Source organism: Aegilops tauschii, chromosome 1, assembly GCF_002575655.3.
Source record: "Aegilops tauschii subsp. strangulata cultivar AL8/78 chromosome 1, Aet v6.0, whole genome shotgun sequence".
NCBI lineage: Eukaryota > Viridiplantae > Streptophyta > Magnoliopsida > Poales > Poaceae > Aegilops > Aegilops tauschii.
In genome coordinates this window covers 465,043,074-465,065,148 of record NC_053035.3, presented here as the reverse complement: position 1 = coordinate 465,065,148, position 22,075 = coordinate 465,043,074, and the positions used below count along the sequence as shown (strand labels likewise).

The 22,075-nt window shown below is 44.8% G+C and overlaps 4 protein-coding genes across 5 annotated transcripts; 2 read left to right on the top strand and 2 right to left on the bottom strand.

Annotated features, from left to right (window-relative positions):
• The first annotated feature begins 1,226 nt into the window (after positions 1-1,226).
• On the top strand, positions 1,227-3,763 carry LOC109781498 (alcohol dehydrogenase 3). The gene is made up of 9 exons (XM_020340100.4): positions 1,227-1,376; positions 1,479-1,615; positions 1,744-1,790; positions 2,074-2,399; positions 2,501-2,583; positions 2,693-2,768; positions 2,860-2,921; positions 3,010-3,105; positions 3,217-3,763. The coding sequence occupies exons 1-9, from the start codon at positions 1,343-1,345 to the stop codon at positions 3,493-3,495; spliced, it is 1,140 nt and encodes a 379-aa protein (XP_020195689.1). The 5' UTR covers positions 1,227-1,342; the 3' UTR covers positions 3,496-3,763.
• Positions 3,764-5,372: 1,609 nt separating this feature from the next.
• LOC141039126 (probable LRR receptor-like serine/threonine-protein kinase At1g51880) lies at positions 5,373-6,516 on the top strand. Its single transcript, XM_073506434.1, has 5 exons — positions 5,373-5,456; positions 5,602-5,728; positions 5,891-5,959; positions 6,162-6,424; positions 6,511-6,516. The coding sequence occupies exons 1-5, from the start codon at positions 5,373-5,375 to the stop codon at positions 6,514-6,516; spliced, it is 549 nt and encodes a 182-aa protein (XP_073362535.1).
• Positions 6,517-6,525: 9 nt separating this feature from the next.
• Positions 6,526-8,155, bottom strand: LOC109781464 (3-hydroxyacyl-[acyl-carrier-protein] dehydratase, mitochondrial). 2 transcript variants are annotated; one of them, XM_020340069.4, is made up of 4 exons: positions 7,833-8,155; positions 7,615-7,730; positions 7,403-7,517; positions 6,526-6,772 (listed from the first exon to the last, which is right to left on the bottom strand). In XM_020340069.4, the coding sequence occupies exons 1-3, from the start codon at positions 8,115-8,117 to the stop codon at positions 7,406-7,408; spliced, it is 513 nt and encodes a 170-aa protein (XP_020195658.1). In that variant the 5' UTR covers positions 8,118-8,155; the 3' UTR covers positions 6,526-6,772; positions 7,403-7,405. The 2 variants fall into 2 exon arrangements, with proteins under 2 accessions (XP_020195658.1, XP_020195657.1); XM_020340068.4 differs by having other exon boundaries at positions 6,526-6,779; positions 7,833-8,154.
• Positions 8,156-8,524: 369 nt separating this feature from the next.
• LOC109781463 (uncharacterized protein At4g14342) lies at positions 8,525-11,843 on the bottom strand. Its single transcript, XM_020340066.4, has 4 exons — positions 11,539-11,843; positions 10,951-11,036; positions 10,722-10,845; positions 8,525-8,833 (listed from the first exon to the last, which is right to left on the bottom strand). Exons 1-4 carry the CDS (start codon positions 11,542-11,544, stop codon positions 8,786-8,788), a joined length of 264 nt encoding a protein of 87 aa, XP_020195655.1. The 5' UTR covers positions 11,545-11,843; the 3' UTR covers positions 8,525-8,785.
• Positions 11,844-22,075: the final 10,232 nt, after the last annotated feature.

Sequence of the window (22,075 nt, the reverse complement as noted above, 5' to 3'; positions counted from 1 at the left end):
AAAATATTTTGTGAATTGAAAAAATGTTTGTGTATTTTGAAAGCCAAAAAAGAAACAAAAAATTAAAAATATAGAAGAAAAACCAGAAAACCAACTCAAGAAAACCCTCTAGAGTCTTACAAAAACCGATCGGAACGTTCCGGCTGGTTCTGGAAACCAAGGCAAATCGGTTCCTGGTTCTAGGCATGAACGGTTGCAGTTTGCCTAAAAAAAGATCTTGTGTAATGAAAAAACGATTGTTGTTCTTATTGGGCCGCAGCCGATGTCGGGCCGCCTGTAGGCGAGCGCAAGGTGATACATACTACTCCCTCCGTCTCAAAATAAGTGTCTCAACTTTGTACTAACTCTAGTAGAAAGTTGTACTAAACTTAAGATACTTATTTTGGGACAGAAGGAGTATTTCGCTGAATTTTGTACTTGTGCCGCTGGGCTGAGACAGTCAACTTTATGTGCTGAGGTGAAAAAAAATTGTTATTACTCCTACCTAACAGTGTTTGTTGAAGTTAGGAATTACGATCGGCCTTTTCAACTGAGCTTCGTCCTAATCGGCGCTTCAGGCGCCATTACTAAACCTGGCGCTCGCAGCCGCTTGCGTGGACTGGCCCGACACGCGCACGGATCACTCGCTCACGCATGCAACCGATTTCGTTCGTTCGCCGGTTTTTGTTGGCTCCATTAACTGTTTGTCGATCAACTTTTGACCAATTTAACCAGTTGACCATCGACTTAAAAAAACATGGATCTAGAAAAGTTGATAAATTTTAAAATAGTTTATGTAATTCAAAATTTTCGTAATTTGAGAAAAGTTAACGAGTACGAAGAATGTCTACAGATTTTAAAATGTTTCAGTAAAACGAGGGATTGGCGCCTGGTCCCGTCGACGACGATGCGCCAGGTCGTGGGCTCGTGGACCGTTGCAAAACGGGGTACCGAGCTGTTGTTTTTTCGCACTAGGTTTGCTCGGTCGCCCCGGTTTCGGCCACCAATGCAAGTCAGCCCTCTCCGGCAGGCCTCATCGCTGGTTTTTTACTCCTCGCCTACCGTCGACCCGTAGCCCCTCGATCACGACACAACGTTTTCCATACACCACACGGGCCCAATTTCGAAACCGGCGGACACGCGCGCAGAGCCGCAGACAGCCGGACACCCCTGTTTCAGCCGCCTTCTTCTTTCCCCACTTGCACTCCAAGCCACCCTGCATTACTCGCCGATTCCTCCAGCAGCAGCAGTATATATACAGGTCTCAGCCCCGCCTTCGTTCCTCACCGAAATCTAGCAACGAACCGCAAAGCAGAAGCAGCGACAAAGATCCATCTTTGTGTCTCTTCTTCTGGCGACAGGGATGGCGACCGCCGGGAAGGTGATCAAGTGCAAAGGTGTGTTTCTGCGATAGCATGCAGTTAGTTCCATCTGATTTGATTTGGGTTGATGTTTTGTGGACGGATGGAGATCTGAATTGCGCGGTTGGTTGGTTGCAGCGGCGGTGGCATGGGAGGCCGGGAAGCCGCTGTCGATCGAGGAGGTGGAGGTGGCGCCGCCGCAGGCCATGGAGGTGCGCGTCAAGATCCTCTACACCGCCCTCTGCCACACCGACGTCTACTTCTGGGAAGCCAAGGTATATATCCACACAAACAATTTTGTATACGTATCTCATGGGTTTGTGTTTTCCTATTGGGTAAATTGTGATGCATCAGTGGGCAGTGGCTAATTAAATTTTGTGATGTTCTGCTTGCGTTTGTGCAGGGTCAAACTCCGGTTTTCCCTAGGATCTTAGGCCATGAAGCTGGAGGGTATATATTCATCCTCTCTTTCTTGTCTTATTATGTTGCTTGGAGGAGGAATCTTGAATCCTAAATCATAGTTTATTCTCTCTGGCTTCTAATTCTAGTCATCCTGAGAACTGATCTCCCTCAGTGGTACTAGATCCATTACCTACATAAAGCAAGTGTCTATATTTTATTGCCAATGGGATAAAACATACTATGAAGAATCATGGGAAAACGTCATCATGTTTGCTCTTCATAATTTATCTTTTTTGGCACCTCTTTTCACCAAATAGCTTCTTTGTCTCAGCATCGTCGAGAGCGTCGGAGAGGGCGTGACTGAGCTTGTGCCTGGTGACCATGTCCTCCCGGTGTTCACCGGCGAGTGCAAGGACTGTGCCCACTGCAAGTCAGAGGAAAGCAACCTTTGTGATCTCCTCAGGATCAACGTGGATCGTGGCGTGATGATCGGCGATGGGCAGTCTCGCTTCACCATCAACGGGAAGCCGATTTTCCACTTCGTCGGGACCTCCACCTTCAGCGAGTACACCGTCATCCATGTCGGTTGCCTCGCCAAGATCAACCCCGAGGCGCCCCTCGACAAAGTTTGTGTTCTCAGCTGTGGCATCTCAACTGGTAAGACTGATATAATAGCTCGTCACATGCCATTGTTTCCAAATGAAGCACAATGGTTTAGGATGCCTCAACTAATTGCTGAGTTGTCATTTTTTCTTCAGGACTTGGCGCCACGCTCAATGTCGCAAAACCAAAAAAGGGTTCCACGGTGGCGATTTTCGGTCTTGGAGCTGTAGGACTTGCTGTGAGTAACACATTCCAAGATGTTAATCTTCCCCGACATATTTTTACAGGCCGAAGAGAATTATGCGCTATAGCCATGAATAATGACTGTATGCTTTTCACATGAGCAGGCCATGGAAGGGGCCAGGATGGCTGGGGCATCAAGGATCATTGGTGTGGATTTGAACCCTGCAAAATACGAACAAGGTACAATACTCTGAAAACAAGCATGTCTTGGCAAATGTTTTCGGATTGATAGAACACTGAACCTAACAACATGTACTACATTATTTTTCAGCTAAGAAATTTGGATGCACAGACTTTGTGAACCCAAAGGACCACAGTAAGCCCGTGCAAGAGGTCTGTTGTTCATGTCCCTCAGTAAACATTTTTCCCTTTGTTCAATCTTCAGATATGATAAAACTCACCGTTCAATGATGCTCTCCAGGTGCTTGTCGAGATGACCAATGGCGGAGTCGACCGGGCGGTTGAGTGCACTGGCCACATCGATGCCATGATTGCCGCCTTCGAATGTGTCCATGATGTACGCAGCTCGCAGCATACCTGCTATATATAATCTGTACTCGAGTGATTACTAGTTGCAGGCTCTGCTTTACAAGAGTTTAGACTGAATGTTGCAATCTGGTGGATGCAGGGGTGGGGCGTGGCTGTGCTGGTGGGCGTGCCGCACAAGGAGGCGGTGTTCAAGACCTACCCAATGAACTTCCTCAACGAGAGGACCCTCAAAGGCACCTTCTTCGGCAACTACAAGCCGCGCACCGACCTCCCGGAAGTCGTGGAGATGTACATGAGGAAGGAGCTGGAGCTGGAGAAGTTCATCACGCATAGCGTGCCCTTCTCGCAGATCAACACGGCATTCGACCTCATGCTCAAGGGGGAGGGCCTGCGCTGCATCATGAGGATGGACCAGTAGATCGCCACCTCCCATCATTCATCAATGTGTCTCGCTGTTTTCAGATTTGGTGCTTGAGAAGCAAAAGATAAAAAAACAAAAAAATAGAAATCTTCCCTTGGATAATAATTTATTAGTCGCGAGATGTGTTCATCTCTATTGTCTCAGAGAGAACGGATGGGTATTTGTTTTGGGTTTGGTCTCAGTGTGTCGTCGGCAGCTTTCAGTTAGCATGTAAATTACTATCATTGTGCACAATAGTATTAATATCTTGCAGCATCTGTCTTAATGTTGGGAGCGTCTATGACACGGGTGCCTGGAATTTGTTGTTAGATCAAGTAGAGAAAACGCGACTGATTCTTTTTTACTGTTTAGACCGATTTTCACCTACCTGGCAAAGCAACAGCCCAAACGAAGAGAAGGCCAGCCAGGCTCACATGCTATATATATAGTGCTACCATGGATTATCTATCAGAAACTGTCCGCAGAGAGGATGGAAAAATAAGCTATTGGTTAACGGTTAACAGTTCTTTTTTTTGTCCTTGGTATAGAGAAGATTATCCTAGCATGTTTGTTTGGTGCTGGTAAAAAAAGGCTGGGTTTCAATATGGACTACATATGGACTTAATACAATAGTACTCCCTCTGTTCACAAATGTAAGATGTTTTTGGATTTCAATATGGACTGAAATGAGTGAAAAAACACACTATAACACTCAGCTTACTACAACTGAGGATAGGATTGGTGATAGGAAGATGGCTCAATCATTGAACTAGCATTGAACAACCTACTTCAGAAAAAACTTAGAGTTAACCATCTAGTGCGAAAGTGCTCCCAGAGGTGAGAAGGGAGATATGAGCGTGGCGGTATCTTTTCCTCTTTTGATAGAAGCCCACATGCCCACTCTTCTATCCCACCTATCCACATGGGGTATCAGTGGCCTCGTGATCTCCATGAACAGAGATCACTACACAAAAACAACTATATGAAAAACTTGCTTGCTTCTTCGAATCTCGAAATAACATATATACATTCGAATTAGAAGAAAGCAAAAAACATCTTACATTAGCGTACAGAGGGAGTAGTACTGTACTGACTTTGTTGGTGACAGAATTAACGGAGATATATTGGAGTATATTACATGACTACATGAAACTGCTCCACTGGGCTATTTACGTTGTGCAGAAACCTGTCCCCCAGTGGCATCGGTGCTGATATATTGGCTTCGTTTGCCGATCTCAAGGCTGTCAAATACTTGTGAGGGGAGTTCTCAGTCTATTTTGGCCTCGTTTATAGTTTCTTTGTTTTTGGAGAAGATTTATGTGTAGTTTTCTTGTTCTTGAATAAAGGTGGTTTCAGAGTAGTTGTCAGCCAACCAGCTCAGTGGATCAATTCCCTCTGGACTTCTCAAAAGAGTTCAAGATGGCTCCCTGATTCTAAGGTAAGTTTGCCCCAATTCTGTATAGCTCATGTGTAAAAGTAGATAAATTTCATTAAGCATGTTGGTTTTTTGGTTAGATATGGCAACAATCCAAACCTGTGCACCAACGGCCATTCATGCCAGCCTGCTAAAACTACAAGGAGCAACATGTTGGCCATTTACATTGCAGTTCCTGTGGCTGTGATTCTCGTGATACTATTGGTGGTACTACTTTTTTGTTTTGTAAGACGAAAAAGGCCAGGTGAGGCTTTGGCATGAGCACGACAATTCTCTGACCTTTTTTCACATGAGAGAACATAGTTGACGTTAGATGTGCCATCTTTTTTCTATGAAGGATCAGTGAGCAACTCCGTGAAACCCCAAAATGAGATGACGACGAGCTATGCAATGGTAAACGGTGTCTGTGGATGGCTCGTTGCGACTCGAGAACTGCCGGTTCACATACAAGGAGCTTCAGATGATAACAAACAACTTCCAGCGAGTGCTTGGTCGGGTAGGGTTCGGGTACATCTACGACGGCTTCTTGGAGGACGGCACCCAGGTAGCAGTGAAGTTGCGGTCGCATTCTTCCAGTCAAGGAGTTCCTCGCAGAGGTAGATTCTTTTTCACTGCACTTTATGTTCAAGGGCACAAATGTGTGTATGAAATTAAGGACTGAAATTGGACAAGTTATGAACATCGTGCAGGCTCAAATTTTGTCCCGGATTCATCACAAGAATCTTGTCTCCATGATAGGCTACTGCAAGGATGGGGAGTACATGGCACTCGTCTATGAGTACATGTCTGAAGGAACACTGCAAGAGCACATTGAAGGTATGCAAGTCTTGTAACATTATAGCTCAGACTGTTCGGTGTTTCTTCAGAGAAAACATTAGCTCTATTCTTGAATTCCTACGAGGCGATATTATTATTACTTGAGCACTTCGAACTGAAAAAAAAAATTGGTATTCACGTTCCAGTGCAATCTACTTGCAGGAAGCAACCGCAATGGAGCATGTTTGACTTGGACACAGAGACTCCGCATCGCACTTGAATCTGCACAAGGTACGTATGTGAATCCAGATTATATTACTAGTTTGCAGCGTCCCACGTGTCCGAGGCTTCCACAGCAAACTCTTGAATAGATCGAGGCTTCCACAGCAAACTAGTACTCCCTCCGTCCCATAAAAAACGCTCTTATATTATAGGACGGAGGGAGTAATATATATTCAAATGTGTGGAAGGTTGCGCACAAGCCTCGGTGCAGCGTCCCACATGACCGATGTGGTGGCACAATTGCAGGAATATGTCGAGCTAGAGAATGGGCGTGTTGGAGGCAACACAAACAATGGCTTCCACGGCGGTAGCAGCGGCGATGACCCGAACTTGAGCTATGACGCCTACACCACTGATCGGTCCACCAGTGTGAGCCAGAACAGCACTACATTTGAGATGGAGTATAATGTTATCAGGGTGCCAACAATGCCTACTGGTCCTGCTACACGTTTATACTTCTATGTCTCATTTCCAGTCAGTCCTACAGGCGGTCATCAATTCTATTGTTTTTTCTCCTTGAAGTGGTATGTATGTGATTTTGAAATATTTTGAGTTTTCAGAAGTGAGTCCAGATGTAAAAATTGTCCATTAGACATCTGAAGTGTGCTGTTTAAAGTTTAAATTTTTGAAGGAATACCACGGGGTTGATGCTTACTGTTTGCTCTCCTTTTGCTCAGTACAACTTGCTTCTGCTCAGTTTTGGAGGGAAAGAGGGAACACATCTTCTCAGGTTACAGCCAATATGGGATCACTGTCTTTGCTACTCCCGCATATTATCCCCCGCCTTACTTCTCACGCTCCATTGTTCCTTCTCCCACTTTCCTGAAACCTACCCAGAGCACAATATGAGCGTGAGAACCACGTCCAGTTCTCAGATTGGCTAAGAGTTCAAATTGTTGGAGTCGATCTCTAATGAAGAACCAATCCGGTGCAAATTCAAACAAACATGATACAAGCACATTACAAGGTTCACTGAAGTACTGAACATGCCTAGTGGTTCAAGTTATTCTGTTAAACTTCTTCAGTTCCTAGAAGATTTCAGTTTAAATGTAAAAGATTCAGATTTGTTATTTTGTGAACTAAGCAGACCGGGTTATTTCCTTTCTTCCTCTCTTCACAACAGAGCAGCGGCAGAAGTAATATGGAGCAGCAGCAAGAAGTAATACTGAGCAGACTGAAGTGATCCATACTGAATATGCCTAGTGGTTCAAGTTAATCTGTTGAAATTCTTCAGCTCCTATCACAGTCAGCATGAACACCCAGCCCATTGAATGTTCAGAAAACTGAAGTGATCTACTACTCTTTGCCCATGCTGTTAATCATAACAGGGAGACTGCAACGAACTATTACCAACAAAGCTGCAATCTTATGTCCCGCTTATGCGGAGGCAAAATGTTTCATCATGAGATAAAAGTCGTCCTATTCCAAATGGTTCTAATCAACATAACATACTTGTCACTCGATTGCCTCTGTGCTGAGCTGCAGTGTGGGCAGAAAAGCCATGGCCTCGCCGTCGATGGCGAGAGTCTCCTCGTCGTCCATGAAGCACCTGGTGGCGAACTTGACGCTGCCCAACAGATATAGCATTACTATTAGTTGTCAGCAAGGGCAATGCTAGAAAGAAAAGGAGATAGAAAAATGGCGCTAGGTAGTAGTAGTAGTACATGTGCCTTGCGCCGGTGGCCTTGATGTGGAGCGCCTGCACCTGCGCGACCACCTCGTCCCCGACGTGCACCGGCGCCGCGAACTTGAGGGACTGGCTCGCGTACACGGCTCCAGGCTGCACGAAGAAGCACCCGTCAGATCAGGGTGGCATCCTCACCCGTCATGCCCACCAGCTGCTCGGCGAAATGGCAAAGAGAGGGGGAGGAGAGGAGCGTACGAAGTGGGAGGCGATGAGGGCGGGGAAGAGGGAGGCGACGAGCATGCCGTGCACCACGCGGCCGCGCTGGAAGCCGCCCGTCCCGCGCGCGAAGGCGTCGTCTAGGTGCACGGGGTTGCGGTCGCCGCTCACCCCCGCGTACGCCGCCACGTCCTCCTCCGTGAACCGCCGCCGGCGCGGGCGCAGCGCGTCGCCCACCTTCAGCGCCGCCGCCAGGGTGGGGGTGGCCGCCGTCGACGCCGCGCGGACGCGAGGGGCCGCGCGCGCGAGGCTGACGAGACGCATCCCTGGTAGCTTTTCCCCCCGGCGCCGGGGATGTTGGGGATGGAGCGAGAGAGGCCACGGCAAAGAAGAACTATGGCGTGGCGGCCCATCAAGCCATCCGCCGATGTACTGGACCCGGCCCAAGAAATCGGAACCGCCAGCCCACTTGGCACGATCAGAATACAAAATGCACAAGGAAATTGGATTCAGTGTCTCAAAAAAAAAAGGAAATTGGATTCAGACTCTGTCGAACAGTTTAGCGAATAGATTCATCCAATTTGCTACCGACATCTCCAGTAAAATCGAGGTAAGATATCAGCTAGTCCGTCTGTAGTTCCTGTAAAAGGAAATGTGGCGGCTGCCAGCAGACGTTGGTCCGTGCTGGCCCCGCCTCCTCGCAGGAACATGAAAAACCAGAGCATAGCATCTCAACAACATACCAACTTCAACATGTGTTGCTATGATTCGATTCGATCATTCACAGATGGTAGGAGGCAGATACGACATCATGAACAGAGATAAAGATCCATGGAGTGCAATACATGTAAAAACAGGGTACAAGGTGCTAAAGATGTTCAGGATGTTCAAACACAACCACACAAAGTGCCTTCGACTTTAGACTTTGGTAACAGCCATCATCTGAACACAAGCTGCTGTTGCTGTGGAGGTAGCACTATAGTACCAACTCCTCAGTCTTCGTCTCTCTCAGGGGGGAGGCCACAGGGGAGCAGCATTTTCTGCAACACCAGAAGCTCATGTTTTAATAATTTATATTAAAATGCCTCGTCGATACAACTGCTTGTTAAACAAGTGGACAGCATGCTAATGGAGACATTGTGGTATGGCCAGATACATCGCATGGAGGGCGACTACCTCAGATACTGGTAAAATACATTTAGAACCTCAACCATGCTAAATCAGATGGCAATAAAATGAATTTGATGAAACACAATAACAGATCAATAGCATTCAGAACATAGCATAGGGGTTCAAATAGAAGATATGGGTACAACAGTTTGGACTTTTTCCCTTCAATTTTGAGTATAAACGTTGATTTGTACATTTTGCCACAAGCCTGCAACACGATAGATAAAGCAGTGTTTTTCTCTATCCATACACAATTGCAACCTAAGAAATTTTATTCACAATGTTTATTGCAGAGCAAAGACTGCATGATAGATACACTGTCACACTGGGACACTAGAGTACTAGACTGACTAATACCACAATAAAATGCGAAAGATAAATGCTGAAATTATATAACTAGCTTGGCTCTCCTTATCCAAATAGCGTAGCACAGAATGTCCATTGGGGTTACACTAGAGACAGCAAGCGTGGTTTTGACACTTCTGTCATCGCGGCCATCTGGGCGTTTGTGGAAGCAACGGAAAGTGTGAGCTTTCAACAGGGCTCGTCAACAGAAGACCCCACTAGAGTTGGTGGATGCCATTTTGCGGGAAGTCCAAGAGTGGAGGACGGCTGGAGTAGGTGTCGGTGGTTTGATACGTTTTGTGAGAGAGTAGGCTTAGTGTAGACCGGTGTTGGATGTAAACGGACGTTGCCGAGAGTGGATGTACGCATCTACTTGAGGCTTCTTGTACATTATCTTTGCTCTCTTCTATAAAAATATGGTACGCCATTGGCGTACTCTCGAAAAATAGAAGAATGTCCACATGGCTTTAAAATTGAAGCCTATTTAACAGTGGATGGTAAATGTAAATTAACAAAATGCCGCGAGCTAGCCTTGAAGTTTGCATCAGTTTAAAAGCCGGAAATAATCAAATTAAGCAACAGACCAGTGTTTTTTGCCTCCACCATTTAAGAAGGAAAAGCAATCTGACAATTGAATTTGGACCATTTAGTTGATGTGAAACCTCTTCAAGCTACATTTATGTCAATAATTTTGTGTATATTCGGGAGGAACTTACAAACTTAGACTCTGGGCATTCTGAAACGAAACGTATTTATAGACATGACGTGTCTCTCACATCACTTCAAGAAAGGGTTGTGAAACTTGTTTTCGAGCAGCGGGTGTATCTCACATCTATTTATAAACATGAAGTATCTCAAACTGTCACACGTCACTATAATATTCTTTGGTAGCATGGAAACGAAATAACTTCAAGCTAAATTCTGACCAAGATGTATTATGGCCCAGTGGAGAAACCCTGCCCAGCTACAATTTGCAGCAACAATCCATCCCAAAATTCTTGTCTTAGATTTGTCTAAATATGGATGTATCAAGTCACGTTTTAGTATTAGGTACATCCGTATCTAGACAAATCTAAGACAAGAATTTTGGGACGGAGGGAGTAGTATTTAATGAGCTTGCATTGTGATACACTATAACAGTGCTTTCATGGTACGTGGTCATCACTAAAAAAAAGGACAGTTATGATGCAAAGAGAGGTTCCACAAAAAACAGTGAAACTGCTTAAGTAACAAAGGCAAGACTAGTATGAGCATCCCACTGGTGAAAGCCTAATGCAATCAAGTAACATAATTCAATACCCATATTAGTTGTTAATTTGTTATATATGCCAATGTTTATACACCCATTCAGTTCTACACAATTTGCAGCTAAACCTCAGCAGACGAGTTAAGATACATTCCTTTCACACATACCTGCATAAATTCGTAACGCTCCCTTCCAATAGATTCATTCTCAGCAATGGAAAAATATGCCAACATCGGGTAGTGTCCAACATAAGATGCATAGCTGTCTCTTTGGATATTTACAGCCCATTCACTGTAATACAAGCAAACGTAATGGTTAATGTCTTACCAGCCCATGCCAAACCAAGAAAACCAGTTAGCTAGTAAAAGAATCTAAAACAAGAAATGAGATACTTACAATCTGGTCAGGTCAGCATGCCCTGTTCCGACATACTTGGCTTGAAGATGCTCAAGTTGAGAATTGATGTTGAACCTGTCGCTAGCCTTTAAAATAGTGATTCGTATTAGAACTTGCAAGCAATTCCATTAAAATGTACAAAGATGTTACTAAAGCGACAATGTATTGGAAGACTATGACCTAGTTGAAGACTTATAAGCTGAACCGAGCTAAAAGAAGACAAGAAATCAATCGATGACCGGGTGATATTTACTAGAATTACTCGAAATAAGCAAATTAAGAAAACAGACATCATGAAAGTGCAATTCAAAACATACAACAGCATCTGGGCTCTAAGGCTGACATTGTGGCACACACCATGTTAAAGCAACTACTCTACTCGAAGCTAACCACCAATACAATACGAAAGGTAAATGTAACAACAATTCTACAGGTATTGAGCATATAATAGCACTGGTTTTTAGCTAATACTAAAAATCAATTCAGTTAGCAGACAAGAATAAATATTAAATAGACCACATATAATGCCAATCGAATATTTTGGGGAGAATAAGCAGCATAAGAGAGATTGGGTCAGGGAGTGCTGACCTGCATGGTGGCCGACGAGTATGACCCTGAACCCGGATTGGAGAGCTGGGAACCCCTGAATCAGATCTGCTGGCGGCGCGAGGGGGGATCGAGAGCGGTGGTGCTCGAGGAGGAGGGGGCAGGGAGGCCGCGGAGCTCCGGGAAGGTCGCCGGGGCGCACGACGTCGGGGGCGAGGGAAGGCGGCGGCGGGTGCTCGCGGAGACGAGGTAGCGGTCGATTCCGCCGACGGAATCTCAAAACCCTAGCCAGGCTCTGCTCGTCTTATCGGGACCGCACTGGAGAAGGAGAAGTGAGCCGGTGGGACCCAGTTGTACAAAAGACACGTAGGTATGTCATCAACTCTTTTTTTCTTTGAGACATTTTTTTTTGAGACATAAGTATGTCATCAACTAAACATCCAAGAACAGCTCAAGAAGGCCTGCCGGATTTTTCAAGACATTTTCGTTATTGAATTTCATAAAGAATGAAATAAGATAGTACTCCCTCCTTTCGGTTTATAGGGCTCAATTTAAAAATCTCACCAACCAAGATAGACGGTGAGTGGTGAAATACTTTTTGTAGTTTACAAAGACACCCAATTAATGCTCTTGTTTTTCTTAAAAAATTATGTTTACCAATGCATTAATTACAATGCATGCATGCATAAAGTACATGCATTGGTCAATTTTTTTCTTAATACTTGCATGCAATAATTTAATGCACCTTGGAATCTGAACATGTGATGGGAACAACCAAATTGAGCCTTATAAAATGGAAAAACTAAAATTTTGAGATAAGCCCTATAAACCGAAAATGAGGGAGTAATGATAAAGATCAGAGCAGTCGCACAGGAAGATGGTCACCGTATAATTCTAAGAGATGATCAGATGCAGGACCATACAGAGGATTTCATGCATATCACACAAGAAGAGATTGTTGAGGGGATTGTGGGTTGTAAATTAAATTGATGTGTTATTGGAACGGTTGACACGTCTCAACATTATTCTGGTCTCATTTCATTGTGGTTCAAGAGGGTATATATCACCAGAAAATGTAATAGGATAGTAAATTATGCAAGCGGGTAGAATGGTGCTTGGGAGCACTCGCTCTATTTTTAGAACCGGATGCAAAAGCATTCCTTTTTAGTATATTTAATAAATTAGTATTCATCGTATAAAGGTTGTGCCAAAGCATGCTCGTATATACATATTAATCGGTACACACATTCTTGTTTGGGGTATTCAATAAAAAAAATTAAAAACATAAGAAAGGTTCTGCCAAGCATACTGATCTAAATAAACCATCCAGAATTTGTAATTTTTTTCCTGTTGTTTGCACAAAATAGATAAGTGAGGTGTGAATTCACTATTTTACGTATGTAAATGTCAATGATAAAATGCATCAAGGCACAATGTCAAGTATGTGTGATCAAATCAAAGGTTTCCAGGCCATCCAGCCTACGAGTCTGCGCTATAGTAGATCTGATGGTGTAGACATGGATCATGTTGCGAAGCACGAATGTTAGCGCTATGGATTCCTCGTAGTTTTTGAAGATCCCATGTATAACCTAACATATATTCATGTTTTTTCTGATATTTGAAAAACATCTTCGAAAACCTACATTGAAGTTGATGTATCTATCGAGTATTCTATTCTAGAACAATTCGGCCCCATAACACGAGGGTGCACACACAATAGATCTGACGACGTAGACATGGTTCGCGCCCCAAAGCACGAACGCTTGAGCTCAAGATTCCATGCAATTTTTAAGCTCTCATATGTAACCCAACATATATTCATCTTCTTTCCTATATCTGTTGGGGAACGTAGCAGAAATTCAAAATTTTCTACGCATCACCAAGATCAATCTATGGAGTTTACTAGCAACGAGAGGGAAAGGAGTGCATCTACATACCCTTGTAGATCGCGAGCGGAAGCGTTCAAGAGAACGGGGTTGATGGAGTCGTACTCGTCGTGATCCAAATCACCGATGATCCTAGCGCCGAACGGACGGCACCTCCGCGTTCAACACACGTACGGAGCAGCGACGTCTCCTCCTTCTTGATCCAGCAAGGGGGGGGGAGAGGTTGATGGAGATCCAGCAGCACGACGGCGTGGTGGTGGAAGTAGCGGGATACCGGTAGGGCTTCGCCAAGCGCAAGCGGGGAGGAAGAGGTGTCACGGGAGGGAGAGGGAGGCGCCAGGGCTTGGATTGCTGCTGCCCTCCCTCCCCCCCATTATATATAGGGCCAAGGGAGGGGGGGCGCAGCCTTGGCCCTTCCTCCAAGGAAGGGTGCGGCCAGGGAGGAGTCCATCCTCCCCAAGGCACCTCGGAGGTGCCTTCCCCCTTTAGGACTCTCCCTTTATCTTATCTCTTGGCGCATGGGCCTCTTGGGGCTGGTTCCCTTGGCCCATATAGGCCAAGGCGCACCCCCCACAGCCCATGTGCCCCCCCGGGGCTGGTGGACCCCTTGGTGGACCCCCGGACTCCTTTCGGCACTCCCGGTACAACACCGATAAAGTGCGAAACTTTTCCGGCGACCAAAATAAGACTTCCCATATATAAATCTTTACCTCCGGACCATTCCGGAACTCCTCGTGACGTCCGGGATCTCATCCGGGACTCCGAACAACTTTCGGGTTACCGCATACTAATATCTCTACAACCCTAGCGTCACCGAACCTTAAGTGTGTAGACCCTACGGGTTCGGGAGACATGCAGACATGACCGAGACGACTCTCCGGTCAATAACCAACAGCGGGATCTGGATACCCATGTTGGCTCCCACATGCTCCTCGATGATCCCATCGGATGAACCACGATGTCGAGGATTCAATCAATCCCGTACACAATTCCCTTTGTCTATCGGTATGTTACTTGCCCGAGATTCGATCGTCGGTATCCCTATACCTTGTTCAATCTCGTTACCGGCAAGTCTCTTTACTCGTTCCGTAACTCACATCATCCTGTGATCAACTCCTTGGTCACATTGTGCACATTATGATGATGTCCTACCGAGTGGGCCCAGAGATACCTCTCTGTTTACACGGAGTGACAAATCCCAGTCTCGATTCGTGCCAACCCAACAGACACTTTCGGAGATACCTATAGTGCACCTTTATAGCCACCCAGTTACGTTGTGACGTTTGGTACACCCAAAGCATTCCTACGGTATCCGGGAGTTGCACAATCTCATGGTCTAAGGAAATGATACTTGACATTAGAAAAGCTCTGAGCAAACGAACTACATGATCTTGTGCTAGGCTTAGGATTGGGTCTTGTCCATCACACCATTCTCCTAATGATGTGATCCCGTTATCAACGACATCCAATGTCCATGGTCAGGAAACCGTAACCATCCATTGATCAACGAGCTAGTCAACTAGAGGCTTACTAGGGACATGGTGTTGTCTATGTATCCACACATGTATCTGAGTTTCCTATCAATACAATTCTAGCATGGATAATAAACGATTATCATGAACAAGGAAATATAATAATAACCAATTTATTATTGCCTCTAGGGCATATTTCCAACAGTCTCCCACTTGCACTAGAGTCAATAATCTAGTTCACATCACCATGTGATTAACACTCACAGGTCACATCACCATGTGACCAACATCCAAAGAGTTTACTAGAGTCAACAATCTAGTTCACATCTCTATGTGATTAACACTCAATGAGTTCTGGTTTGATCATGTTATGCTTGTGAGAGAGGTTATTAGTCAACGGGTCTGAACCTTTCAGATCCGTGTGTGCTTTACGAATATCTATGTCATCTTGTGGATGCTACCACACGCTACTTGGAGCCATTTCAAATAACTGCTCTACTATACGAATCCGGTTTACTACTCAGAGCCATCCGGATTAGTGTCAAAGTTCGCATCGACGTAACCCTTTACGACGAACTCCTTTTCACCTCCATAATCGAGAAAATTCCTTAGTCCACTAGATACTAAGGATAAGTTCGACCGCTGTCATGTGATCCATTCCCGGATCACTATTGTACCCCTTGACCAACTCATGGCAAGGCACACTTCATGTGCGGTACACAGCATAGCATACTGTAGAGCCTGCGTCTAAAGCATAGGGGACGACCTTCGTCCTTTCTCTCTCTTATGCTGTGGTCAGGTCTTGAGTCTTACTCAATACTCACACCTTGTAACACAGCCAAGAACTCCTTCTTTGCTGATCTATTTTGAACTCTTTCAAAATCATGTCAAGGTGTGCGTTCTTTGAAAGTATCATCAGGCGTCTTGATCTATCTCTATAGATCTTGATGCCCAATATGTAAGCAGCTTTATCCAGGTCTTCCTTTGAAAAACTCCTTTCAAACAACCCTTTATGCTTTCCAGAAATTTTTACATCATTTTGGATCAACAATATTCACATATACTTATCAGAAATGTTGTAGCGCTCCCACTCACTTTATTGTAAATACAAGTTTCTAACAAACTTTGTATAAACCCAAAAACTTTGATCACTCCATCAAAGCGTATATTCTGACTCCGAGATGCTTGCTCTAGTCCATGGAAGGATCGCTGGAGCTAGCATACCTTTTAGCATCCTTAGGACAAAACCTTTCTGATTGTATCACATACAACCTTTCCTTACGAAAACTGGTAAGGAAACTTGTTTTGACATCCATCTGCCAGATTTCATAAATGCAGCTAATGCTAACATGATTCCGATGGACTTAAGCATCGCTACGGATGAGAAAATCTCATCGTAGTCAACTGCTTGAACTTGTGAAAAAACTCTTTGCCACAAGTCGAGCTTCATAGACGGTAACATTACCGTCCACGTCCGTCTTCTTCTCAAAGATCCATTTATCTCGGATTTCATGGCTTCTAACCATTTGTCGGAATATGGGCCCACCATCGCTTCTCCATAGCTCATAGGTTCATCGTTGTCCAACAACATGACTTCCAAGACAGGATCACGTACTACTCTGAAGTATTACGCATCCTCGTCGTCCTACGAGGTTTGGTGGTGACTTGATCCGAAGTTTCATGATCACTATCATAAGCTTCCACTTCAATTGGTGTAGGTGCCACAGGAACAACTTCCTGTGCCCTGCTACACACTAGTTGAGGTGACGGTTCAATAACCTTATCAAGTCTCCACCATCCTCCCACTCAATTCTTTCCGAGAGAAACTTTTCCTCGAGAAAGGACTCGTTTCTAGAAGCAATTACTTTTGCTTCCAGATCTGAAATAGGAGGTACACCCAACTGTTTTGGGTATTCTATGAAGATGCATTTATCCGCTTTGGGTTCGAGCTTATCAGCCTGAAATTTTTTCACATAAGCGTCGCAGCCCCAAACTTTTAAGAAACGACAACTTAGGTTTCTCTAAACGGTGTCGTCTCAACGGAATTGCGTGGTGCCCCTTTTAAAGTGAATGCGGTTATCTCTAATGCCTAACCCATAAACGATAGTGGTAATTCGATAAGAGACATCATGGTATGCACCATATCCTATAGGGTGCAGTTATGATGTTCGGACACACCATCACACTGTGATGTTCCAGGCGGTATTAGTTGTGAAACACTTTCCAAAATGTCTTAATTGTGTGCCAAACTCGTAACTCAGATACTCATCTCTATGATCATATCACAGACATTTTATCCTCTTGTCACGACGATCTTCAACTTCACTCTGAAATTACTTGAACCTTTCAATAATTCAGACTTGTGTTTCATCAAGTAAATACACTCAACATCTACTCAAATCATCTGTGAAGTAAGAACATAATGATATCCACTACATGCCTCAACACTCATTGGACTGCATACATCAAAATGTATTACTTCCAACAAGTTGCTCTCTTGTTCCATCTTACTGAAAACGAGGCCTTTCAGTCATCTTGCCCATGTGGTATGATTGCATGTCTCATCTGATTCAAAATCAAGTGAGTCCAAACGATCCATCTACATGGAGTTTCTTCATGCATATATACCAATAGACATGGTTCGCATGTCTCAATCTTTTCAAAAACGAGTGAGTCCAAAGATCCATCTACATGGAGCTTCTTCATGCATTCTATACCAATATGACTCATGTGGCAGTGCCACAAGTATGTGGTACTATCATTACTATCTTATATCTTTTGGCATGAACATGTGTATCACTGCGATCGAGATTCATTTTAGGTGCAAGACCATTGAAGGTATTATTCAAATGAACAGAGTAACCATTATTCTCCTTAGATGAATAACCGTATTGCGATAAACATAATCCAATCATGTTTATGCTCAACACCAAACACCAAATAACAATTATTTAGGTTTAATACCAATCTCGATGGTAGAGGGAGCATGCGACGCTTGATCACATCAACCTTGGAAACACTTCCAATACACATCGTCATCTCACCTTTAGCTAGTCTCCATTTATTCCGCAGCTTTTATTTTGAGTTACTAACACTTAGCAACCGAACCGGTATCTAATACCCTGGTGCTGCTAGGAGTACTAGTAAAGTACACATTCATATAACGTATATCCAATATACTTCTGACGACCTTGCCTGCCTTCTCATCTACCAAGTATCTAGGGTAGTACTGCTTCAGTGACCGTTCCCCTCATTACAGAAGCACTTAGTCTCGGGTTTGGGTTCAACCTTGGGATTCTTCACTAGAGCAGCAAATGATTTGCTGTTTCATGAAGTATCCCTTTTGCCCTTGCCCTTCTAGAAACTAGTGGTTTTACTAACCATCAACAATTGATGCTCCTTCTTGATTTCTACTTTCGCGGTGTCAAACATCGCGAGTTGCTCAAGGATCATCATAACTATCCCTGATATGTTATAGTTCATCACGAAGCTCTACTAGCTTGGTGGCAGTGACTATGGAGAACCATCACTATCTCATCTGGGAGATTAACTCCCACTCGATTCAAGTGATTGTGGCACTCAGACAATCTGAGCACATGCTGAACGATTGAGCTTTTCTCCCTTAGTTTGCAGGCTTAAGAAACTTGTCAGAGGTCTCATACCTCTTGACGTGGGCACTAGTCTGAAATCCCAATTTCAGTCTTCGTAACATCTCATATGTTCTGCGACGTTTCAAAAACCGTCTTTGGTGCCACAATTCTAAACCGTTAGCATTACGCACTGAACTATCACGTAGTCATCAAAACGTGTATGTCAGATGTTTCGCAACATCTACAGACGACGCTGAGGTTCAGCACACCGAGCGGTGCATTAAGGACATAAGCCTTCTGTGCAGCAATGAGGACAATCCTCGGTTTACGGACCCAGTCCGCATAATTGCTACTACCAACTTTCAACTAAATTTTCTCTAGGAACATATCTTAAACAGTAGAACTAAAGCGTATGACATAATTTGCAAAGACCTTTTGACTATGTTCATGATAATGAAGTTCATCTGATTAATGAACTCCCACTCAGATAGACATCCCTCTAGTCATCTAAGTGATACATGATCCGAGTCAAACTAGGCCGTGTCCGATCATCACGTGAGACGGACTAGTCATCATCGGTGAACATCTCCATGTTGATCGTATCTGCTATACGACTCATGTTCGACCTTTCGGTCTCTTGTGTTCCGAGGCCATGTCTGTACATGCTAGGCTCGTCAAGTCAACCTAAGTGTTTCGCATGTGTTCCGAGGCCATGTCTGTACATGCTAGGCTCGTCAACACCCGCTGTATTCGAATGTTAGAATCTATCACACCCGATCATCACGTGGTGCTTTGAAACAACGCACCTTCACAACGGTGCACAGTTAGGGGGAACACGTCTCTTGAAATTTTAGTGAGGGATCATCTTACTTACTACCATCGTTCTAAGCAAATAAGATGCATAACATGATAAACATCACATGCAATCAAATAGTGACATGATATGGCCAATATCATTTTGCTCCTTTGATCTCCATCTTCGGGGCACCATGATCATCTTTGTCACCGGCATGACACCATGATCTCCATCATCATGATCTCCATCATTGTGTCTTTATGAAGTTGTCACGCCAACGATTACTTCTACTTCTATGGCTAACGTGCTTAGCAATAAAGTAAAGTAATTTACATGGCGTTATTCAATGACTCGCAGGTCATACAAAAAAAATAAAGACAACTCCTATGGCTCCTGCCGGTTGTCATACTCATCGACATGCAAGTCGTGATCCCTATTACAAGAATATGATCAATCTCATACATCACATATATCATTCATCATATCTTCTGGCCATATCACATCACATAGCATACCCTGCAAAAACAAGTTAGACGTCCTCTAATTGTTGTTGCATGTTTTACGTGGCTGCTATGGGATTCTAGCAAGAACGTTTCTTACCTACGCAAAAGCCACAACGTGATATGCCAATTTCTATTTACCCTTCATAAGGACCCTTTTCATCGAATCCGATCCGACTAAAGTGGGAGAGACAGACACCCGCTAGCCACCTTATGCAACTAGTGCATGTCAGTCGGTGGAACCTGTCTCACGTAAGAGTACGTGTAAGGTCGGTCCGGGCCGCTTCATCCCACGATGCCGCCGAATCAAGATAAGACTAGTAGCGGCAAGAAGAATTGGCAACATCGACGCCCACAACTACTTTGTGTTCTACTCGTGCATAGAAACTACGCATAAACCTGGCTCTGATACCACTGTTGGGGAACGCCACCAAGATCAATCTATGGAGTTTACTAGAAACGAGAGGGAAAGGAGTGCATCTACATACCCTTGTAGATCGCGAGCGGAAGCGTTCAAGAGAACGGGGTTGATGGAGTCGTACTCGTCGTGATCCAAATCACCGATGATCCTAGCGCCGAACGGACGGCACCTCCGCGTTCAACACACGTACGGAGCAGCGACGTCTCCTCCTTCTTGATCCAGCAAGGGGGGAGGAGAGGTTGATGGAGATCCAGCAGCACGACGGCGTGGTGGTGGAAGTAGCGGGATCCCGGCAGGGCTTCGCCAAGCGCAAGCGGGGAGGAAGAGGTGTCACGGGAGGGAGAGGGAGGCGCTAGGGCTTGGATTGCTGCTGCCCTCCCTCCCCCCACTATATATAGGGCCAAGGGAGAGGGGGGGCGCAGCCTTGTCCCTTCCTCCAAGGAAGGGTGCGGCCAGGGAGGAGTCCATCCTCCCCAAGGCACCTCGGAGGTGCCTTCCCCCTTTAGGACTCTCCCTTTATCTTATCTCTTGGCGCATGGGCCTCTTGGGGCTGGTTCCCTTGGCCCATATAGGCCAAGGCGCACCCCCGACAGCCCATGTGCCCCCCCCCGGGGCTGGTGGACCCCTTGGTGGACCCCCGGACCCCTTTCGGCACTCCCGGTACAATACCGATAAAGTGCGAAACTTTTCCGGCGACCAAAATAAGACTTCCCATATATAAATCTTTACCTCCGGACCATTCCGGAACTCCTCGTGACGTCCGGGATCTCATCCGGGACTCCGAACAACTTTCGGGTTACCGCATACTAATATCTCTACAACCCTAGCGTCACCGAACCTTAAGTGTGTAGACCCTACGGGTTCGGGAGACATGCAGACATGACCGAGACGACTCTCCGGTCAATAACCAACAGCGGGATCTGGATACCCATGTTGGCTCCCACATGCTCCTCGATGATCTCATCGGATGAACCACGATGTCGAGGATTCAATCAATCCCGTACACAATTCCCTTTGTCTATCGGTATGTTACTTGCCCGAGATTCGATCGTCGGTATCCCTATACCTTGTTCAATCTCGTTACCGGCAAGTCTCTTTACTCGTTCCGTAACTCACATCATCCCGTGATCAACTCCTTGGTCACATTGTGCACATTATGATGATGTCCTACCGAGTGGGCCCAGAGATACCTCTCCGTTTACACGGAGTGACAAATCCCAGTCTCGATTCGTGCCAACCCAACAGACACTTTCGGAGATACCCGTAGTGCACCTTTATAGCCACCCAGTTACGTTGTGACGTTTGGTACACCCAAAGCATTCCTACGGTATCCGGGAGTTGCACAATCTCATGGTCTAAGGAAATGATACTTGACATTAGAAAAGCTCTGAGCAAACGAACTACACGATCTTGTGCTAGGCTTAGGATTGGGTCTTGTCCATCACACCATTCTCCTAATGATGTGATCCCGTTATCAACGACATCCAATGTCCATGGTCAGGAAACCGTAACCATCCATTGATCAACGAGCTAGTCAACTAGAGGCTTACTAGGGACATGGTGTTGTCTATGTATTCACACATGTATCTGAGTTTCCTATCAATACAATTCTAGCATGGATAATAAACGATTATCATGAACAAGGAAATATAATAATAACCAATTTATTATTGCCTCTAGGGCATATTTCCAACAATATCAAAAAAACATCACCAGAAACCTACATTGAAATTGATGTATATTCGAGTAGTCTATTCTAGAAGAGTTCTTATCATAGAGCGTGCACATGAACTTTCCTATAATTCGTATATACTTGGAATAAAAAATAAAAAATCTCTAGATTGTCTGTAATGACATAAAAATTCAAATGTATTGAGTATATCCTAAAAATAAAAAAAGTCGTATATACTTGGA